The sequence below is a fragment of the Bos indicus x Bos taurus genome, chromosome 10 (genome assembly GCF_003369695.1).
Source record: "Bos indicus x Bos taurus breed Angus x Brahman F1 hybrid chromosome 10, Bos_hybrid_MaternalHap_v2.0, whole genome shotgun sequence".
In the NCBI taxonomy this organism is placed as follows: domain Eukaryota; kingdom Metazoa; phylum Chordata; class Mammalia; order Artiodactyla; family Bovidae; genus Bos; species Bos indicus x Bos taurus.
Window position 1 is genome coordinate 102,909,508 of NC_040085.1, and position 21,888 is coordinate 102,931,395.

At 41.0% G+C, this 21,888-nt stretch overlaps 1 protein-coding gene across 3 annotated transcripts in view; it reads right to left on the reverse strand.

The window, feature by feature from the left end:
* The window catches only part of SPG11 (SPG11, spatacsin vesicle trafficking associated), a 76,584-nt gene extending 60,418 nt beyond the window's left edge, over nt 1-16,166 (reverse strand). The window contains exons 1-7 of one of the 3 annotated variants that reach the window (XM_027552739.1): nt 15,931-16,164; nt 13,351-13,535; nt 12,267-12,491; nt 10,376-10,577; nt 6,640-6,777; nt 5,999-6,447; nt 4,466-4,611 (exon numbers count right to left, since the gene is read on the reverse strand). In XM_027552739.1, the coding sequence (XP_027408540.1) occupies nt 4,466-4,611; nt 5,999-6,447; nt 6,640-6,777; nt 10,376-10,577; nt 12,267-12,491; nt 13,351-13,535; nt 15,931-16,133 (1,548 nt within the window). In that variant the 5' untranslated portion in view covers nt 16,134-16,164. Of the gene's footprint in view, nt 1-4,465; nt 4,612-5,998; nt 6,448-6,639; nt 6,778-10,375; nt 10,578-12,266; nt 12,492-13,350; nt 13,536-15,930 lie in introns of all 3 variants that reach the window. The other 2 variants (XM_027552740.1, XM_027552741.1) reach the window with 2 other exon arrangements.
* Between the last annotated feature and the right edge of the window lie 5,722 nt (nt 16,167-21,888).

Genomic DNA, 21,888 nt, shown 5'->3' on the forward strand with positions numbered 1-21,888 from the left:
TTTATGAAAACTGAGTGTTTAGTAGGCTATACCTGAGTCTCAACAAAGTAACTCCTTTGTATGCTGTGGGAGATTAAGGCCAAAACAATGCTGTAATACCACCTAATCCTAATTAAACTTACTACATGGACACACAACGTCTAAGGGCAGAGGCTCTGCAGTCACACTGCTTGGGTTCAAACCCTGGCACTACCAGTTACAATCCAAGTACATCTGAATTAGGATTCCTAACCTCTATGTTCCCTCAACTGTAAAATGGAAATAATAATAGTTTTTATCTATAGGTAAGAAAATGAGCTAGCACCTGATTATTAACATTAATATTTAGAAAAAATAACTATAGGAAATAACCCAAGAGTAAACATGATTACTTTGGGATAACAGATTTATAAGAGACTAATTTTTTTTTTCCCATTCTTAAATTCTCTATAATAAATATTTTGTAGTACATGAAGATACGTCTTTCAATAAACGGTAGTGGTCACTGAAAATCTACATCCAGTTTTGGGTCCTTTCCCCTTACCATATATAAAAATTAATCAAAATACATCAAAGAATCAGATGAAAAAACAAACAATAAAACTCATAACTTTATAAAAGTAAATTTTCATGACCTCACAGAATAGGCATTGGTTACTTAAGATATGACACCAAAAGCACAAGTAACTGAAAAACAAAACTCCCTAAAACAGGTAAACTAACTTCATCAAAATTACATACTTATGTTTCAAAGGACACCATCAAAAACGCTGGAAGTAAAACCCATAGAATAGGATAAAATATCTGTAGGTCAGACATCTCATAAGGGTCTAGTATCTAGAATATGTAAAGAACCCTTAGAACACAACAATAAAGACAAATCACTCAATTACAAAATGAACAAAGGATTTAAGTAGACATTTCTCCAAAGAGACATATAATACAAACGGCCAAAAAGCACATGAAAACTGATCAACACACTAGTCATTAGGAAAACGCAAGTATAAACTACAATGAGATAACACGTCATGTTGCCTTCACAGTCACTAGGATGGTTATGATACAACAAAACTGGACAAAACAAGTGGATCTGGAGCTATCGGAACTCCTTTACCTTACTCTGGGAATGTTCAATAGTGCAGCCACTGGGGAAAACAGTTTGGTGGTTCTTCAAAAAGTTAAGTAACTTGCTAACTCTACTACCAGGAGAAACGAAAAAATAACAGTGATAACAAAAACTAGTACACCACTTTTCATAGTAGAAGAATTCTTAATAGCAAAAAAGGAAAAACCACCTGAATGTCTATTGATGATGAATGGATTAAAAATATGTGCTATATCCACATAATGCAAAGCTACTCAGAGTCCTGACATATGCTACAGGGATGGACTCTGAAGACAAGCGAAGTGAAAGAAGCCATCCCCAAAGGCCAACAGACAGAGCAGATCAGTGTGTGGAAATGAGGGTGTGTACAGAGTCGGGAGTGACTGCTACTGGGGTGAAAAAAGTGAGACAGTGAAAACACCAGACAGAGCGGATGGTTGTACAAGTCTGAACATCCTAAAAACCCCTCGTAAGTGAATGATACTCCTACCCATAGACAGGTGAATGTTATGGTATGTGAATTATATCTCAATAAACCTGCCACTAAAAGATGAGTCTGGTATGTAACTTTATTAACTTCTAGTTTTCAACCTTTCCATGTGGTATAGTAGAAAGTGCCCCGAGTTTGATTCTGGCTCCTGCCATATTAGTACAGCTATGGACCACGCAATGGTTTTGAGTTTTTCATCAGTAAAATGACATGAATACAAACTTACCAACTGTCACCTGTGGTTATTTTAGCACAATTTAGAGGATGCACAGAGAGTGTGAACTACATTGTTGCTGCTTAGTCCCTAAAGTCCTGTCTGACTCTTGCAACTCCATGGACTGTAGCCCACCAGGCTCCTCTATCCATAGGCTTTCCCAGACAATACTGGAGTGGGTGAACTAAAAAATGCTGTATAAATTCAGGTATGTCACTACAACAGCAGGATAAGAGTGGTGGGGAAGATAAAGCAGGAATGAGTGCTCACTCCTGCTTGAGCTTCCCATGGCTTGATTCCACTGCATTTATTCTCATTAGCTTATTGTTGCCTCCATCTTTTGTAACTTTTTCTTTCTTTAGTTCAGTTCAATTCAGTTGCTCAGTCATGTCCCACTCTTCGTGACCCCATGGACTGCAGCACGCCAGGTCTTCCTGTCTATCACCAACTCCTGGAGTTTCCCCAAATTCATGTCCATTGAGTTGGTGATGCCATCCAACCATCCCATCCTCTGTCGTCCCCTTCTCCTCACGCCTTCAATCTTTCCCAGCATCAGGGTCTTTTCAAATGAGTCAGTTCTTCGCATCAGGTGGCCAAAGTATCCGAGTTTCAGCTTCAGCTTCAGTCCTTCCAATGAATATTCAGGACTGATCTCCTTTAGGATGGACTGGTTGGATATCCTTGCAGTCCAAGGGACTCTCAAGAGTCTTCTCCAACACCACAGTTCAAAAGAATCAATTCTTCAGTGCTCAGCTGTCTTTACAGTCCAACTCTCACATCCATACATGACCACTGGAAAAACCATAGCCTTGACTAGACAGACCATTGTTGGCAAAGTAACGTCTCTGCTTTTTCATATACCATCTAGGTTGGTCATTCCTTTCCCTCCAAGGAGCAAGCGTCTTTTAATTTCATGGCTGCAGTCACCATCTGCAGTGATTTTGGAGCCCCAAAAAATAAAGTCTGACACTGTTGCCTATGAAGTGATGGGACCAGATGCCATGATCTTTGTTTTCTTAATGTTGAGTTTTAAGCCACCTTTTTCACTCTCCTCTTTCATCAAGAGGCTCTTTAGTTCTTCTTCACTTTCTGCCATAAGGGTGGTGTCATCTGCATATCTGAGGTTATTGATATTTCTCCCGGCAATCTAGATTCCAGCTTGTGCTTCTTCCAGCCCAGCGTTTCTCATGATGTACTCTGCATATAAATTAAATAAGCAGGATGACAATGTACAGCCTTGATGTACTCCGTTCTCTATCTGGAACCAGTCTATTGTTCCATGTCCAGTTCTAACTGTTGCTTCCTGACCTGCATACAAGTTTCTCAAGAGGCAGGTCAGGTGGTCTGGTATTCCCATCTCTTTCAGAATTTTCCAGTTTATTATGATCCACACAGTCAAAGGTTTTGGCATAGTCAATAAAGCAGAAATAGATGTTTTTCTGGAACTCTCTTGCTTTTTCCATGATCCAGTGGATGTTGGCAATTTGATCTCTGGTTCCTCTGCCTTTTCTAAAACCAGTTTGAACATCTGCAAGTTCACGGTTCATTACTGAAGCCTAGCTTGGAGAATTTTGAGCATTACTTTACTAGCGTGTGAGATGTGTGGTAGCAATTGTGCAGTAGCAATTGTGCGGTAGTTGGAGCACTCTTTGGCATTGCCTTTCTTTGGGATTGGAATGAAAACTGACCTTTTCCAGTCCTGTGGCCACTGCTGAGTTTTCCAAATTTGCTGGCATATTGAGTGCAGTGCTTTCACAGCATCATCTTTTAGGATTTGAAATAGCTCAACTGGAATTCCATCACTTCCACTAGCTTTATTTGTAGAGATGCTTCCTAAGGCCCACTTGACTTCACATTCCAGGATGTCTGGCTCTAGATGAGTGATCATACCATCTTGATTATCTAGGTAGTGAATATGTTTTTGTACAGTTCTTCTGTGTATTCTTGCCATCTCTTCTTAATATCTTCGGCTTCTGTCAGGTCCATACCATTTCTGTCCTTTATTGTGCCCATCTTTGCATGAAATGTTCCTTTGGTATTTCCCATTCTGCTGTTTTCCTTTTTCTTTGCACTGATCACTAAGGAAGGCTTTCTTATCTCTCTCCTTGCTATTCTTTGGAAATATCTTTCCTTTTCTCCTTTGCTTTTCACTTCTCTTCTTTTCACAGGTATTTGTAAGGCGTCCTCAGACAGCCATTTTGCTTTTTTGCATTTCTTTTTCTTGGGGATGGTCTTGATCCCTGACTCCTATACAACACCATGAGCCTCTGTCCACAGTTCATCAGGCACTCTGTCTTCAGATCTATTCCCTTGAATCTATTTGTCACTTCCACTATATAATTGTAGGGGTTTGATTTAGGTCATACCTGAATGGTCTAATGGTTTTCCCTACTTTCTTCTATTTAAGTCTGAATTTGGCAATAAGGGGTTCATGATCTGAGCCACAGTCAGATTTCTTTCTTAAATAGTGTTCATTATGTTACTTCAAAGCCAAAAAGGGTAAATTGCTAAGCAGAATTAGGGTAATGAAACAGCCAAAACTAGGCAAATGGATGGGTAAAGGCAATGCATCTTTTGTTGCTAGGTTGCATATTATCTCCCAACTCTTTGGCCATATAAGAGTAAACAACAGAAAATAATCGAACATCATCATACTACAGACACTAAATTCTGTTACCTCTAGTGCATGTATGGGGATGGAACACCGCCCCCAACCATTGAGATGACAAAGAGAGTCCACAGTACTGGCACTTCCGTGGATCATCAGCCTATTTAAAAATTCCTCTTGAGTCAAACCAAACAAAATCAGAGAGAGTCCACTTTCTACAAGACAAAAAGTCAGCTTTAATAAATTATTAGGACTTAGGTTTTAGTGTTATGACAGGAATTAATTTCTAACTACTCAATACTTCAGTACTGTAATTACTAATGTTTATTGGGTACTGGTAACTAATGACCTCAATTAATACATTCATCATAATTTTTCAAAGAATAATTTCAATTTTCAAAACAGTAAACACGAGACAAATTCTCATAAGAACAATGAATCCTATGAAATAGCACTAAACCTACTTTGTACAATCTTGCACAATCAATACTGTCTTAACTGTATCCTGTATAATCTTGTATAATTGCATTTTGTATAATGTAAAAAATTGTATCTTGCACAATCAATACCTGGAACCTCTACCAAAATAAAGCAATTAATAGCACACTCTGATACACAGAAATACGTGATTACCAAAATTGAGATACTGAAGAAGAAACACACAGTTCAATCAGAACACTCAGTAGCTTTACAGGAAATTATGGGATAAATGCTGAATCAACATATATCTGACACACCAAACCCAAATACCTATGGGAGCCAAGCAGGTGGGGAGAGAGGTACAAGAAAACGTAACCTAAAAAAAAAAAAAAAAAAAATTGAAAAACAAAACCAAAACAAAACAACCTGAAAGGAACTGGCCCATCTAAGGCCACTGAAATTTGGCTTCAATCCATAAATTGGAGGAGGGATGAAGGCCAGTAGGCCAAATCTTTTAATTTTTCAGTAACAACTAAACTGCCAGATTGTGTGAAATCCTCTAATTTTACATGCTTATAATAAATAAAATGTCTTTTAAAAGCCTGGACTTTCCTGGTGGCTCAGATGGTAAAACATCTGCCTACAATGTGGAATATCCATGTTCGATTCTTGGGTTGGGAAGATCCTCTGGAGAAGGAAATGGCAACCCACTCCAGTACTCTTGCTTAAAAAATCATGTGGAGAGAGGAGCCTGGTAGGCTACAGTCCATGGAGTCACAAAGAGTCGGACATGACTGCACAACTAAACTTTCAAAAACTTTTTAGAAGTTTAGGTAGTGCAGGCCAAACAAAATAAATCTGAGTTCATACACAGTCCATGAGCTACGAGCTTGCAACCTCTGCCTACACAGACTGAAGTCCTGTGAAAGACTTGCTAGGTTAAAAACCAACCTTCCTTAAACTCTTTCTGACTTAGTATCCTAAGCATTTAGCTGAGCAGAATTAATCTTAACTAAAAATCAAACACATAGACAACAGTACTAAGAGTAACACCGAATTTTCTCCATCAAAGCCTAGGCTTAGAGGTGCGAGCAGGCACCACCACCACTCAGGCAGCAGAAGTAAAACTGGCATTAGGACAGCCCTCCGCGTGGATTTCAACCTGTTACAAGATGTCCTTACCTGTCAAGACGAGGCACAGCTGCTGGACTCCACCACTGTCTACAGGAATACATTTTTTGCCCAGTGAAAAACACTGCGTGCTCTGGGTTTCCAAGTCCCACAGGACAATGGTCCAGCCTGTGCTTTCCCCTGCCCAAGTAAACAGTGCAGTGAAGCCTGTCACAGACACACAAGTAAGCTCAAGGGGCTCCTCCTGTTCCCTGATGTGCATCCTTTTCCACACTCTTCCTGGATCACTGGTCCTGGCAGGGCCTTTCTGTGGAAAATTACATGGGCTACATGTCACATCCTGTGGAATGAAGGCCCAGTCTGACACACTGGTACTGCGGTTACCAGATTCAGGGGACTCCAGATGCGAAATATCCTGGAACCACGGAGCACAGCAGGAACCTCCCAGCTTGGAGCTCTTTATTGTTTCATTCAATGATGACAGCTGGGCTTTCCAAGACCTGGGAGATAGGACAGAACTCATGTCTGTGACAGTGGAAGGCAGTAAGTGAGGCACTAAACCAAGCAAAGATGCACTTAGGGAAGTAAAAGTATCTGCTCTGTAAAGACTTAAGTGAAAAGGTACAGTGTCAGCCTCACACACACACAAAAATGAAAATAATAAAGTAAATCTAAAAAGGAGGTTTCGGTACCTATCAATTCGGAAGGAAAACTTGGTCAGTTTCATGTTGTAGTCAGAATTAACAGGATCATCTTCATCTATCCCCTTGGGACCTTCAATAGGGCTGTCTTGTAGAGTTTTTTCACATAACAGATGTCCTGGATATTGCCTATGTTTTGAAAACAATAGTCATGGTAAAAAATGATGGTCAAACCCAAATCCATGTTATTGCCTCTCTTGTTAAAAATGGAAAGGAAAACAGGGTGGAGGTGTTACAGAGCAGAAAGAGTACAGACAGTAAGTTTCCCTGACCTAGACGCCTCACCTCCATTGCTTTAGACACACTAATAAAGCTATGTTGTGTACATGAAGCTAATAATGTAACATTATATGTCAATTACATGAATTAAAAAAATTTTTACCCTTAAGGGAAGTTAGTTTTATGAAGAGACAAGAGCATGTATTATCTACTGCATTGTAGATGTGAAACTAAAAACTTTTACCTGAACTAATGTATTTGAATTTTTCAACAACCTTATGAGGTAAATATACGCCAGTTTTGTAGCTATAGAAACTGAGGCTCAGAGAAACAGTGCAGCTGGATTTGAACCAGGTGAATGTGACATAACCCCAGGTGTTTAATCACCCACCACCACAAAGTGAGATTTAGGCTGAGACCAGGGAAATACTTAATAGCTAGGAAAGCAAAGTATGAATGCAGGTGTAGATGCAGAGTGTATGTAACATGAGGCTGGAGAGCTTTGCAAGAGACAAATGGGGTCAGGCTTTATGGGCTACTAAGGATTGTTAGCTTTCATCTTGGGGAAGGAGGAAAGAAGCTAGACAAGGGGTTTAAGCAGAGAAGCCATATGATAAGACACAGAGGAGTGGCTGTGTGAGACCGGGATGTATGTAACCCCCTGAGCACTTAGTTAAGTTATTAACCATTTCAACAATTTGAAGGTAACAGCGTGACTTGCATTTGTCAAGGACATGATGTTAGAAAAAGCAGGGTGACAAGTGAAGAAATATGATCTGTGAAGAAAGCAGTTCCCCCGCCAACAAAAGATATGTACTCTGTCCCCACATGTTCATACCTGCCTACACTCTGAAAAGATATGCATTTAAACAACATCACTTTGGCTACTCCGTAGAGGGTGAATTTGAGCGGGGAAGAACAGAGACCAATTACGAGGCTGGTAAGCTAATTCAGATAAGTGATGACAGCAGCATGGATCAAAGTGATGACAAAGAAGAAAAGTGGAAAAGATTCAGGAAGCCCTCAGGACCTAGAATGACTAGGACCTGGTGATTAGATGGACATGGATCTAATACTTAAGAGGCTGGAGATCTAGAAAAGACAGGAAACAGAAAATGGTCCCCGAGGAGGAGGAAAGAATGGGATTCAGAGCACACGAAGAGGGATGGGCCTGCATGGGAACAGGAAACCCCTTTCCTGTAACAGGGCAGAATATGGAGAAGACGCGTGCAGGGAAGTGAGGAATTTCATGTGAGAAACAGAAGGAGCTCCCGTGAGACAGGGTCTACTTCCTTTATAAAGTAGGAGGTAAAGTCATCCAACAACAGTTGAGGGTAAAGAGATGAATAAAGGTTTGAGAAAAACGGATGTTTAAAACACTGCTGCCAAAAAAAAGAACTCATGAAAAATATCACTGTAAAGTTTCCAGGCAACATAAGAGACCATATAAGGCATGAGTGTGAACTTTTAGTGGTATCAATTTTTATTTGTGGTGTTCTCACAAGTGCTCAGTTGTGTGGATGCAGGGAATAAGACAGAATTAAAAAATGTGTTAGACCAAGTGCTATCACACAGCAGGATCAAGAGTTTAGGGCGCATTCAAAAAAGTGAACACAATGACAGGTCACAGAATCTACACTATAAAGAGGGACGTGAAGACAGAGGGAGATGCAGTCGTCACTCGTGATGTCAGTGTGTGGAAATTCCAGTGAAGCCAGACGAGAGAAGTGCGGGTACCTCAGTAAGCAAGATGTAGTTCAGGAAGTTGTGGTCAGAGTGGGATGTGTGGAAAAGTGATTTAGGGGAGGAATAGTTTCATATACTGACAAAGCCCAGGGTATGACTACGAGAATGGACAGCTAAGGTAAACTGGAAGAAAAAGTTACTGACAGCAAATTGAACGAACAAATCATGTGGAGCTTACATGAGCTTACAAACTCTATAGGAAACACAAAAAATTAGGGAAGTAATGAAAGACTATACAATTAAGTGCTAAACTGTAGTTCAAAGCAAAAAGTGCCAAAGAAGTTCAAAGAGAAGAAAAAGTATAAAATGAGCAGAAATTTACAAGTGGAAGGGATTTTAGTAAGGAATGACTTCATAAAAGAGGTGGATCTCAGAGCGGGAACAGGACTTGATAAAATGAAAAGGGGTGGCTGATATTCCTTATGGTGGGAAAGAACTAGAGCTGGAGGCAGGAATGGAAAAAATACTTTTAGATTTCATAGTGTACTTACAAAATATAGGGTCAAGTTCCTCGAGAAGTTATATTAATTAAAGAGCACTCACGTAGATAATTAACAAATAGAGAGAGACTGTTCATTTAGATGGACAGGACAGTTCCCCAAACTGACTATACGGAAGGGAGCAGGAGTTCTTCACTGGCTGATGTTACAGTGGCTGAGTTCAAAGGAATCTGTCCCAAGGAATGTGCCTGGTGCCCCCTTCAGGGTTCTCTTGGGGTGCTGCCAAAACTTCCCGAGGAGCAGAACCCTGCACTCAAGGATCAGGGGAGGCAAGTGGGTTTTCCTTCCTCTTCACCTGTTAAACTGTTTACCAAGGAATCTGATTAGGAGGTAACTCTACATATACAAGATATATTTCAGTCAGTGAAAATGGCCTACTGATACACAAGCATACAACCTGAAAATGTGATAATCATCCCGGCTTAAAAATTCTAAAAAATACGTTAAAAAGCCACTAAAAACAAAAAACCACAGTAGTAAGAAGTTCTGGCTGATATGTGAGGATGAAATTAACTCATCGAAGTACATTCCCAATTACTCAAGGATATGTTTATTTCATTCACATTAAACTAGGACCAAAAATCCTAATGGCTTGAAATGTCCCTTAATTCTGAAAGTCATAAATGTTGATTAGCCTACTTGCAAGTTGCAATAAACAGGTGCTGTGTACATGGGTATGCACAATCAGATACAAACATGTTCCCTTCCAACATAAGATGAGAAGCAACTAGAATTTCTAAATCAAAAAGCTACACACAGAAGTACTCAATTTTCACTAATATATTCAGAAAGTTGCCCGTGTGGGCCCTCCACAGGAAACACCTGAGAACATCCTAAGATTGGAAAAAGGTGGATCCCATAGGCGGCCAGGACCATAAGCCACATAAGATAAAATTCTAACAGGGTAAATCCCATTTTTCTTCTGCTCTGGCATTGGAAAGAAGTGAGGAGATTACTATAATAGCTAAGAGTTTTTAAAATTGTGCTCAGTTACTTTTTACATATGATGACATAAGCTATCTATAATATAAATATAAATCAAAATAAAAACTTCAATATGCATCCAGAAATAAAAAATAGCCAGTGGTCATCTGTACATATTTTTATATAGTAACAAGCTCACTATGTAGTACCTAGAATGTAGATAAAGGAAGAAAACTGGTTAAAAGAAAGGGAAAAAAAAAGGCTAACAAGTACATTTTTTAACCTCTTTTTGGCTCTAATTATTTACCTCAAATTAGAGAAGGAAGTAATCTACATACCTGAAGTACAAAGTCAAGTTAAGAGCGACTGCAGTATTGGAGAAGCCCACGACCACTACAACATCCAGGTCCTGAGACACTTTCAGTGAAGTAAATGAAGAACTCTTGGCTGACTCCTGTTGCTGCTCATTACACATATCTTCTTGAGCAAGTGCTAAATCCACATGAGCTACTTGTTTACCATCCACAATGTCAAAAATGTCTTTGAGTTAAGAGTTAGAGAAAATGTCAGTCTTAAGTATGCCCAAACACTTAAAACACAGAACAGGACAGAGTTACAGACTTCATCGTTCCAACCTTGTAGGTATAGTAACAGGAGAATGGACATTAAAGAACCCATCATGTTAACCAGGTGACTGTGACTTTAGTGACCCAATAAACAACCTGGCAGAGTTTATTCAACAGTGTCGCTCAATCTCCACTCTGTGCCAGCCCTCAAGACATCACGAACATTTTCCACTAGAGTCCTGCAACTGTGCTGTTCAAAAGAAACAGCGCGAGGCACATTTGTCATTGTAAATTTTCTAGCAGCCTTATTAAAAAAGTAAAAAGAAACCAGTGAACCTAATTTTAATACATTATTTAACCCAGTATATCCAAAATATTATCTCTACATGTAATTAATATAAACATTGATACATTTTACATATTTTTTCGAAATTGTTCAAACTGAGTTATTTTATACTTATAGCACATTTCAATTGGGACAATTTTCATTGCAATTATTTGATCTGTATTTAGACTACAAAAATTTATATTTAATAACTTGGAACAGCCAAGTCGTTCCAAACATACTCTAAAGTTCTCCAATAACTGAATCAAGTATCGGACGTTAAAGTAATTAAATACAACTAAGAATTCAGTTTCTCAGTCACACTAGCCAGTTTCAAGTGTCCAACAGCCACACATGACTACTGCCTACCGTGTTAGACAGTGCATTTCTGTAACCTGGCAACAAAAACAAAGTTAATCCAATATTCTGTAACATTTTTTATAATACAATAACCTGTATTTTTACAAAAGAAATTTTAATACAGACTATGATACATATAAAATACTACTATTTGGTCACTACCATGGTGGCTCAGTGGTAAAGAATCAGCCTACAATGCAGGAGACACGTGTTTGATCTCTGGGTTGGGAAGATCCCCTGGAGGAGGAAATGGCAAACCATTTCAGTCTTCTTGCCTGGAGAATCCCATGGACAGAGGAACCTAGCAGGCTACAGTCCATGCGGTCACAAAGAGTCAGACATGACTGAGTATGCATGCACACAAACGATATATGTAAAATAGAAAAAAAATGAAATAAAAGTTCCAAAAACACTACTATAAGGGTCGTTCTTCAAATAATCTTCAAATAATTTTTAATATAATTCTGCTGGTGACCTATGTATCTAAGGACAAAAAAAATCTGTGACAGTTTCCAAAAACAAACTTAAAAAAACGGTTATGCAAACAATATGATTTCCTAATACGACAGAAGCATTAGAGGCAGTAGGAGATAAGATTATACTCATACACGAAAATGAGTGTATTACATCATAAGCAGTCATCTAAATCCCTCCTGGAACAAGCACAAAACTGATATTTAATAAATAATATTTTAAATAAATGGGTAATACAGAATATACCCAATTTAAAAACATAAATAAGCTAGATGGTTATGACTATGAAAAAATGTATATTTATAAACTGAAAAATATCTGAATGGAATATAAAGCAATGCAGCTGAGTATCTGAAGTTCATGAAGAGCTTTTTCTCCGAAAGGTTTACTGAGAAATTAACCATTCCACCTATAAGCCAGTCCCTAAACTTAAAAGCCTAAAAAGGCTCATTTTCCTAGGTATTCTCCGCCCACCGACATCAACATCTTTACCAAAAAGGATACAGATCCAGCCTAAACTACTCAAAATAAAGAGAATTCCTCTGCAGAGCTGCGTGTCAATAATCCTGTCCACTGCCTGCGCAGGTAAGGGTAATGTGCAACAGCTGAGTACCCTAATCTCAGCATCTCTTTCAGGAAACATAACATGTAGGACAACACATTTGTTGATGAACAATAATGATGTGTTGTTGTGAAATGACAGAATCCTCAAAGATAATAAGGAAATACCTATAAAACAAAAGGATATTACATCAAACTCACTGGTCACAATTTTACAACCGGTAAATTTGGTGCTGTTAACACAAACAGATGAAACAAAAAAGAATCAGCATTTATCTTAGTCCAACTCTAGACAATTACTGATCAAACTCAGCTAAGCAAGTGGTCACTGGAAGGTAGGTGAGGGAATGAATGAAGATGACCTACGATCTCTCTGTGCCTTCTGTTTCTGGCCAGAGTGTAATTTAAAAACCCACATGATTAAAAAAGGTTCTTACCCACGAGACCCCAGAAGAACCATCACAGACTCTTTTTTTTAAAAGGAAAAGAAGAAACATAAGCAGGGTGGCAAGAATGCTACTGCCTTAAAAATAAATGCCTGAGTGCTTTGATTTCTGCTCCCTGAAGCCCTCAGGATAGGATGTAGCAAACAGCTCTGTGACCAGTCCAGATCAGCAGATTAACCAAGAGAAATATAACATCAGCCACAAAAGTGAGCCACATGTATAATTTTAAATTTTCCAGTAACTGCACTGAAAAAAAAAAAAAAACCACAGGTAAAACTAATTTTATTGTATTATTTACCTCATCTTCAAAACATCAACATGTAATTAATACAAAAACTATTAATGAGATATTTTACTTTTTTAGTACCAAGTTTTCAAATCTGGAATGTGTACTTGACATTTGAAGGACACATTAATTCATATTAACTACATTAACAGCCTCGTGTAACTAGTGCCTACTGTACTAGACAGGGCAAATATCCCTCCCTGATTTTACCTCTGTAAGAACTGTTCCTGAAATATATAAAATTACATAGTAATACAGATTCAAACATGCTGCAAGACTACCTGCAAATACTTACTGATATTTTGATCTTCAACAAGCTTCTGCAATGTCTCTTCACTATAGCTATATAAAATGGTTGCATCACATCTTCCATGTTCCAAATTAAATTCACAGATGAGCAGTTCATAATTTTCAGTAAGAGCAAGCAGTCTGGGCTTGTTGTTTGGTGTCCCGCTGTGATGAGAATCCTCCCACACAAACCTACGGAAAAAGTTTAGACTATGATTATATTCTACATCCACAATAATACTTACCCACAATGGTGAGGGTAAAATGGCAGAAAGAGGAGAGAACTTTTTGGTTCACCTAAGAGCATTCATTCTATACACAACCTAAGGGAATGTAAACTGCTCTAGATTTCAGCCCCTTTTCCCTTTCTCCTTCCCTTCTCACTTCTTTCCCCTCAACATCCTTCAGGGCAACACAAGAATACAGGAGTGGGTGGTGAAGAGGGGGCAAAGAGCAAGAAATGGTGGCTGCTCTTATTCCATTTCATCCTAAATCCAGACTGATGATATGCTTAAAGAAACTGTCATGATCAAGGATAAGTTTCAATAACCGAATGTCTATTATTTATAAGAGATGGTCTTCACAATAAACAAAAAATGTTCTAACATAAATGCTTTCAATCACTTTTTAAAAAAGTGATTATTGCATTTATAGACTTTGAAGACTTTAAAGAGGCATATCACAGAATAGCTCTATCCAACAGAACTTTCCATGAGATGGAAGTGTTCTACGAATCTCCAAGGTCCAATACAGCAGCCAACTGCCACATGGGGCTACTGAGCACTTGAAACATGCTCAGTGAGTGCAACCGAGGAACTAAATTTTCAATTTTAAGTCACATGTGGCTAATGGCTAGCATATGGGGCAGTGCAGTTATAAAATATATAACGCAGTACAAAGTCAACATACCAACACGACTAACAAGGATGGAAAAAGACTATTAATGCTACAGCTTCAAATTAAATTGTTACATTTAAAAATAAAAAAGCCCAGATTTTGAAAACAATGCAGATGAAGCTACCATGCTGATAAAGTTTCTTTTTTAAAAAAAAAGCTTTTTTCCACAAAAGAAATGTTTTATATCTAAAAACAGTGAACTTGGTGCTATGTCAGAGAAAAAATATTGACATTTTGTATTTTTGTCTTTATACTTAGAATGATGTTTCATAAACAGCCAATACCTGACTGTTTACACTGAAGTCTGAAAATGTTAAATATGGAAATGGATAAACAAATTAAAATATATTTAAAAGCAAAATACTGTGAAACGAGTAACATCATTAGCACATGGGACCATATTGCCACGTGGAAAGGCAGATTTTTCACGGAACAGATTACAGAATGCACAATGATTCAACAATATACACAAAAGACCCTGTATATCGGTATAGTCTACCAACATGCGATTATGGCAGAAAAGTGAAAGTCGTGTCCGACTCTCCTGGCATTGCAGGCGGCTTCTTTACAAACTGAGCTATCAGGGAAGCCCCACTGGCAGAAAAGTAGGAAGCAAACTCTGTACCCTATAAATTTGTCCTTATTTTTACCCTATGAATTACTCGAATTAAAACTTAATTCAGTTAAAAAAAAAAAAAAAAGCTAAAACCTTGTCTTCCATGCTCTTCCTCCCACTAATCTGCATTAGTTTACATAAGCCCCCAATTATTTCATGTCAGTTCTGCTTATCTTCTATTAGGCTCTCTGACTCATTCCTCTCTTTACAGGACTGTGTTCATCGGTACTTAATAATGCTGAATCAACTAACTTAACGAGAGAGAATCCTTTTCCTAGCAGCTAGAGACTAGGAGTAAAGAAAACATGAAACCCACTGAAGCATTCAGGGATTTACCAAACGACTCTCTACTGTGAGGCACTGTTGTACGACCTGGAGATTCCAAGACTATTTGGCTACTAAAGCCGTAAAGAAACATTTCTAAAACGTTTTATTAAAGAGTCCAAAGCCTAGGATGGCACTCTCAAACTTAACGATATAAAACGTAAGAGTTACAGATGACTGAAATTGTTTTTCTGTCTTACCGACCACACAGCACCACGTGTATTAAGAACTGTCTGACTACACCTTTCAGGCACTACTCCTAGGTAACGAGCAGCGCGCATAATAAGCACTTGTTAGGAAAATACATTAATGAGTAGAAAATGCAGGCTCTATCTATCCTTCAAAGGGGAGCGGGGAGAGTAAGCTCAAAAGTGAAGGAAACAGCTATCTGTATCCCGCATTAGAATAACAACACGACAATGGAAATGCGACGATGCCCCCCAGCTGGCGTCTTCAACAAATTTAACTGAAGAAAATGGGCGTGGGGTATAGCACGGTGACGAGAAATCAAACTCTGTAGAACGAATAAAAAAGCTCAGAGCCCAAACAAGGACTCCTACAACTCCCCGCGTGCGGAGAATCTGGGTGCGGTCTCCGCCCACCGGGAACGGAAAAGGGGAACACGACCGCCGTGCGGCTCTGAGGGGGCCGGGCCCGCCTCAGGCGGGCGCCCCGCCGTCACTCCGCTCCCGCCGCCCCCAGGCCAAGAGGCGCGCTCCCTTCACCGCCCGGCCCGGCCGCAGCTCTTACTGCCGAAAACAGCCTTCCAGGCGGCAGTCGCCCCCGCCTCGGCCGCCCGGCGCCAAGGGAAGTACGTGAAGGCTGCCTGCGGCCGTCAGACTCCCCAGGGCCGCCTGCTCTCTGTGCAGCTGCGCCCGAGACCCCAGTCGCCCTACGGCCTCGGCGGGGACCGGCACCAACAAAACGGGCAGCGCGCCCTGCTCCGCAGCCATCCTGGCCCACCGCCCCTTCCGGCCCGCGTGCCGCGTCCCGCGCCCCGCGCCTGCGCGCTGCTCCCGACCCGGTCTCCGCCTCGTGACACCCCCCCCCCCCAATCCCCCGCCGCGTCGTACGCCTGCGCAGTGCGCCGACCCGCTCCCCGCCTCCTGACCCCCACCTCCCGTCGCGTCGTGCGCCTGCGCGGTGCGCCGACCTGCTCCTCGCATCGTGACCCCCGGCGCCGCCCACCCCAGCGAAAGCAAGTCTTAGTTTGTTTCAGGGAGAGAAAGTTGGAGGTCTTCGTTAGCGGTTGAAGAGGGACGTGGCAACTATTTTCAATGTTATGTCACCCTCTGCTCTCTCACCCTTGCTGCCGCCCATCTACTGAGGCCAGCCCCTGGCTCTGTATCCACTTCTTCAGTTCAGCTCAGTCGTGTCCGACTCTTTGCGACCCCATGGACTGCAGCACACCAGGCCTCGCTGTCTATCACCAACTCCCGGAGTTTACCCAAATTCTTGTCCATTGAGTCAGTGATGTCATCCAACCATCTCATCCTCTGTCGTCCCCTTCTCCTCCAGACCTCAATCTTCCCAGCATTAGGGTCTTTTCAAATGACTCAGCTCTTTGCATCAGGTAGCCAAAGTATTGGCGTTTCAGCTTCAACATCAGTCCTTCCAATGAACACCCAGGACTGATCTCCTTTAGGCTGAACTGGTTGGATATCCTTGCAGTTTCAGGGACTCTCAAGATTGTCTTCTCCAACACCACAGTTCAAAAGCATCAATTCTTCGGTGCTCAGCTTTCTTTATATAGTCCAAAGGCGATAGCACTCTTGCCTGGAAAATCCCATGGACGGAGGAGCCTGGTAGGCTGCAGCGCATGGGGTCGTGAAGAGTCCGACAGGACTGAGCGACTTCACTTACATTTTCATGCATTGGAGAAGGAAATGGCACCCCACTCCAGTGTTCTTGCCTGGAGAATCCCAGGGACGGGGGAGCCTGGTGGGCTGCCGTCTGTGTGGTCGCACAGAGTCGGACACGACTGAAGCGACTTAGCAGCAGCACATCCATACATGACTACTGGAAAAACCATAGCTTTGACTATTTGGACCTTTGTCAGCAAGGTAATGTCTATGTTTTTTAATATGCTGTCTAGGTTGGTCATAACTTTTCTTCCAAGGAGCAAGCGTGTCTTAATTTTATGGCTGCACTCACCATCCGCAGTGATTTTGGAGCCCCCCCAAAATAAAGTATGCCACTGTTTCCACCATTTCCCCATCTGTTTGCCATGAAGTGATGGGGCCAAGTGCCATATTAGTTTTCTGAATGTATAGTTTTAAGCCAACTTTTTCACTCTCCTACTTCACTTTCATCAAGAGGCTTTTTAGTTTCTCTTCACTTTCTGCCATAAGGGTAGTGTCATCGGCACATCTGAGGTTATTGATATTTCTCCCGGCAATTTAGATTCCAGCTTGTGCTTCTTCCAGCCCAGCTTTTCTCTTGATGTACTCTACATGTAAGTTAAATAAGCAGGGTAACAATATACAGGCTTGGAGTACTCCTTTCCTGATTTGGAACCACTCTGTTGTTCCCATGTCCAGTTCTAACTGTTGCTTCCTGACCTGCATACAAGTTTCTCAAGAGGCAGGTCAGGTGGTCTGGTATCCCCATCTCTTTCAGAATTTTCCACAGTTTATTGTCATCCACACAGTCAAAGGCTTTGGCATAGTCAATAAAGCAGATGTGTTTCTGGAACTCTCTTGCTTTTTCTGTGATCCAGCAGATGTTGGCAATTTGATCTCTGGTTCCTCTGCCTTTTCTAAAGCCAGCTTGAACATCTGGAAGTTTACAGGGCACATAATGTTGAAGCCTGGCTTGGAGAATTTTGAGCATTACTTTACTAGCGTGTGAGATGAGTGCAATTCTGTGGTAGTTTGAGCATTCTTTGGCGTTGTCTTTCTTTGGGATTGGAATGAAAACTGACCTTTTCCAGTCCTGTGGCCATTACTGAGTTTTCCAAATTTTCTGGCGTATTGAGTGCAGCACTTTCACAGCATCATCTTTTAGGATTTGAAATAGCTCAACTGGAATTCCATCACCTCCATTAGCTTTGTTTGTAGTGATGCTTCCTAAGGCTCACTTGCCTTCCAAATCCAAGATGTCTGGCTCTGGGTTGGTGATCACATCATTGTGATTATCTGGGTCATGAATATCTCTTTTTGTATAGTTCTGTGTATTCTTGCCACCTCTTCTTTTTTTTTTTTTTTTTGCCACCTCTTCTTAATATCCTCTGCTTCTGTTAGGTCCATGCCATTTATGTCCTTTATTGTGCCCATCTTTGCCTGAAATGTTCCTTTGGTATTTCTGATTTTCTTGAAGAGATCTCTAGACTTTCCCATTCTATTGTTTTCCTCTTTTTCTTTGCATTGCTTTCTGAGGAAGGCTTTCTTAGCTCTACTTGCTCTTCTTTGGAACTCTGCATTCAAATGGGCATATCTTTCCTTTTCTCCTTTGCCTTTCACTTCTCTTCTATTCACAGTTATTTCTAAGGCCTCCTCAGACAACAATTTTACCTTTTTGCATTTCTTTTCTTTGGGAATGGTCTTGATCGCTGCCTCCTGTATATGTCACGAACTTCCCTCTGTAGTTCATCAGGCACTCTATCAGATCTAATCCCTTGAATCTATTTGTCACTTCCACTATATAATCATAAGGGATTTGATTTAGGTCATACCTGAATGGTCTGACCTTCAACGTGGGATAGATCCTCTAGGCCCGGGCGTCGGTGAGGAGATACCCCTCGTCCAAGGTAAGGAGCAATGGCTGCGCTTTGCTGGAGCAGCAGTGAAGAGATACCCCATGCCCAAGGTAAGAGAAACCCAAGTAAGACGGTAGGTGTTGCAAGAGGGCATCAGAGGGCAAACACACTGAAACCGTATTCATAGAAAACTAGTCAATCTAATCACACTAGGACCACAGCCTTGTCTAACTCAATGAAACTAAGCCATGCCTGTGGGGTAACCCAAGATGGGCGGGTCATGGTGGAGAGATCTGACAGAATGTGGTCCACTGGAGAAGGGAATGGCAAACCACTTCGGTATTCTTGCCTTGGGAACCCCATGAATAGTATGAAAAGGCAAAATGATAGGATACTGAAAGAGAAACTCCCCAGGTCAGTAGGTGCCCAATATACTGCTGGAAATCAGTGGAGAAATAACTCCAGAAAGAATGAAGGGATGGAGCCAAAGCAAAAACAATACCCAGCTGTGGATGTGACTGGTGACAGAAGCAAGGTCCGATGCTGTAAAGAGCAATATTGCATAGGAACCTGGCATGTCAGGTCCATGAATCAAGGCAAATTGAAAGTGGTCAAACAGGAGATGGCAAGAGTGAATGTCGACAGTCTAGGAATCAGCGAACTAAAATGGACTGGAATGGGTGAATTTAACTCAGATGACCATTATATCTACTACTGTGGGCAGGAATCCCTCAGAAGAAATGGAGTAGCCATCATGGTCAACAAGAGAGTCCAAAATGCAGTACTTGGATGCAATCTCAAAAACGACAGAATGATCTCTGTTCGTTTCCAAGGCAAACCATTCAATATCACAGTAATCCAAGTCTATGCCCCAACCAGTAATGCTGAAGAAGCTGAAGTTGAACGGTTCTATGAAGACCTACAAGACCTTGTAGACCTAACACCCAAAAAAGATGTCCTTTTCATTATAGGGGACTGGAATGCAAAAGTAGGAAGTCAAGAAACATCTGGAGTAACAGGCAAATTTGGCCTTGGAATATGGAATGAAGCAGGGAAAAGACTAATAGAGTTTTGCCAAGAAAATGCACTGGTCATAACAAACACCCTCTTCCAACAACACAAGAGAAGACTCTATACATGGACATCACCAGATGGTCGACACCGAAGTCAGATTGATTATATTCTTTGCAGCCAAAGATGGAGAAGCTCTATACAGTCAGCAAAAACAAGACCAGGCGCTGACTGTGGCTCAGACCATGAACTCCTTATTGCCAAATTCAGACTTAAATTGAAGAAAGTAGGGAAAACCACTAGACCATTCAGGTATGACCTAAATCAAATCCCTTATGATTATACAGTGGAAGTGAGAAATAGATTTAAGGGACTAGATCTGATAGATAGAGTGCCTGATGAACTATGGACTGAGGTTCGTGACATTGTACAGGAGACAGGGATCAAGACCATCCCCATGGAAAAGAAATGCAAAAAAGCAAAATGGCTGTGTGGGGAGGCCTTACAAATAGCTGTGAAAAGAAGAGAAGCGAAAAGCAAAGGAGAAAAGGAAAGATACAAGTAGCTGAATGCAGAGTTCCAAAGAATAGCAAGAAGAGATAAGAAAGCCTTCTTCAGCGGTCAATGCAAAGAAATAGAGGAAAACAACAGAATGGGAAAGACTAGAGATCTCTTCAAGAAAATCAGAGATACCAAAGGAACATTTCATGCAAAGATGGGCTCGATAAAAGACAGAAATGGTATGGACCTAACAGAAGCAGAAGATATTAAAAAGGGATGGTAAGAATACACAGAAGAACTGTACAAAAAAGATCTTCACAACCCAGATAATCACGATGGTGTGATCACTGACCTAGAGCCAGATATCCTGGAATGTGAAGTCAAGTGGGCCTTAGAAAGCATCACTATGAACAAAGCTAGTGGAGGTGATGGAATTCCAGTGAGCCATTCCAAATCCTGAAAGATGATGCTGTGAAAGTGCTGCACTCAATATGCCAGCAAATTTGGAAAACTCAGTAATGGCCACAGGACTGGAAAAGGTCAGTTTGCATTCCAATCCCAAAGAAAGGCAATGCCAAAGAGTGCTCAAACTACGCACAATTGCACTCATCTCACAAGCTAGTAAAGTAATGCTCAAAATTCTCCAAGCCAGACTTCAGCAATATGTGAACCGTGAACTTCCAGACGTTCAAGCTGGTTTTAGAAAAGGCAGAGGAACCAGAGATCAAATTGCCAACATCTGCTGGATCATGGAAAAAGCAAGAGAGTTCCAGAAAAGCGTCTATGTCTGCTTTATTGACTATGCCAAAGCCTTTGACTGTGTGGATCACAATAAACTGTGGAAAATTCTGAAAGAGATGGGAATACCAGACCACCTGACCTGCCTCTTGAGAAATTTGTATGCAGGTGTATGAGATGGCTGGATGGCAGCACTGACTCGATGGATATGAGTCTGAGTGAACTCCGGGAGTTGGTGATGGACAGGGAGGCCTGGCGTGCTGCGATTCATGGGGTCGCAAAGAGTCGGATATGACTGAGTGACTGATCTAATCTGATCTGAATGGTCTAGTGGCTTTCCCCACTTTCTTCAATTTAAGTCTGAATTTGGCAATAAGGAGTTCATGATCTGAGCCACAGTCAGCTCCCAGTATTGTTTTTGCTTACTGTTTAGAGCTTCTCCATCTTTGGCTGCAAAGAATATAATCAATCTGATTTCAGTGTCGACCATCTGGCGATGTCCATGTGTAGAGTCTTCTTTTGTGTTGTTGGAAGAGGGTGTTTGCTATGACCAGTGCATTCTCTTGGCAGAACTCTTTTAGTCTTTGCCCTGCTTCATTCCATATTCCAAGGCCAAATTTGCCTGTTACTCCAGGTATTTCTTGACTTCCTACTTTTGCATTCCAGTCCCCTATAATGAAAAGGACATCTTTTTTGGGTGTTAGTTCTACAAGGTCTTGTAGGTCTTCACAGAACCGTCCAGCTTCAGCTTCTTCAGCGTA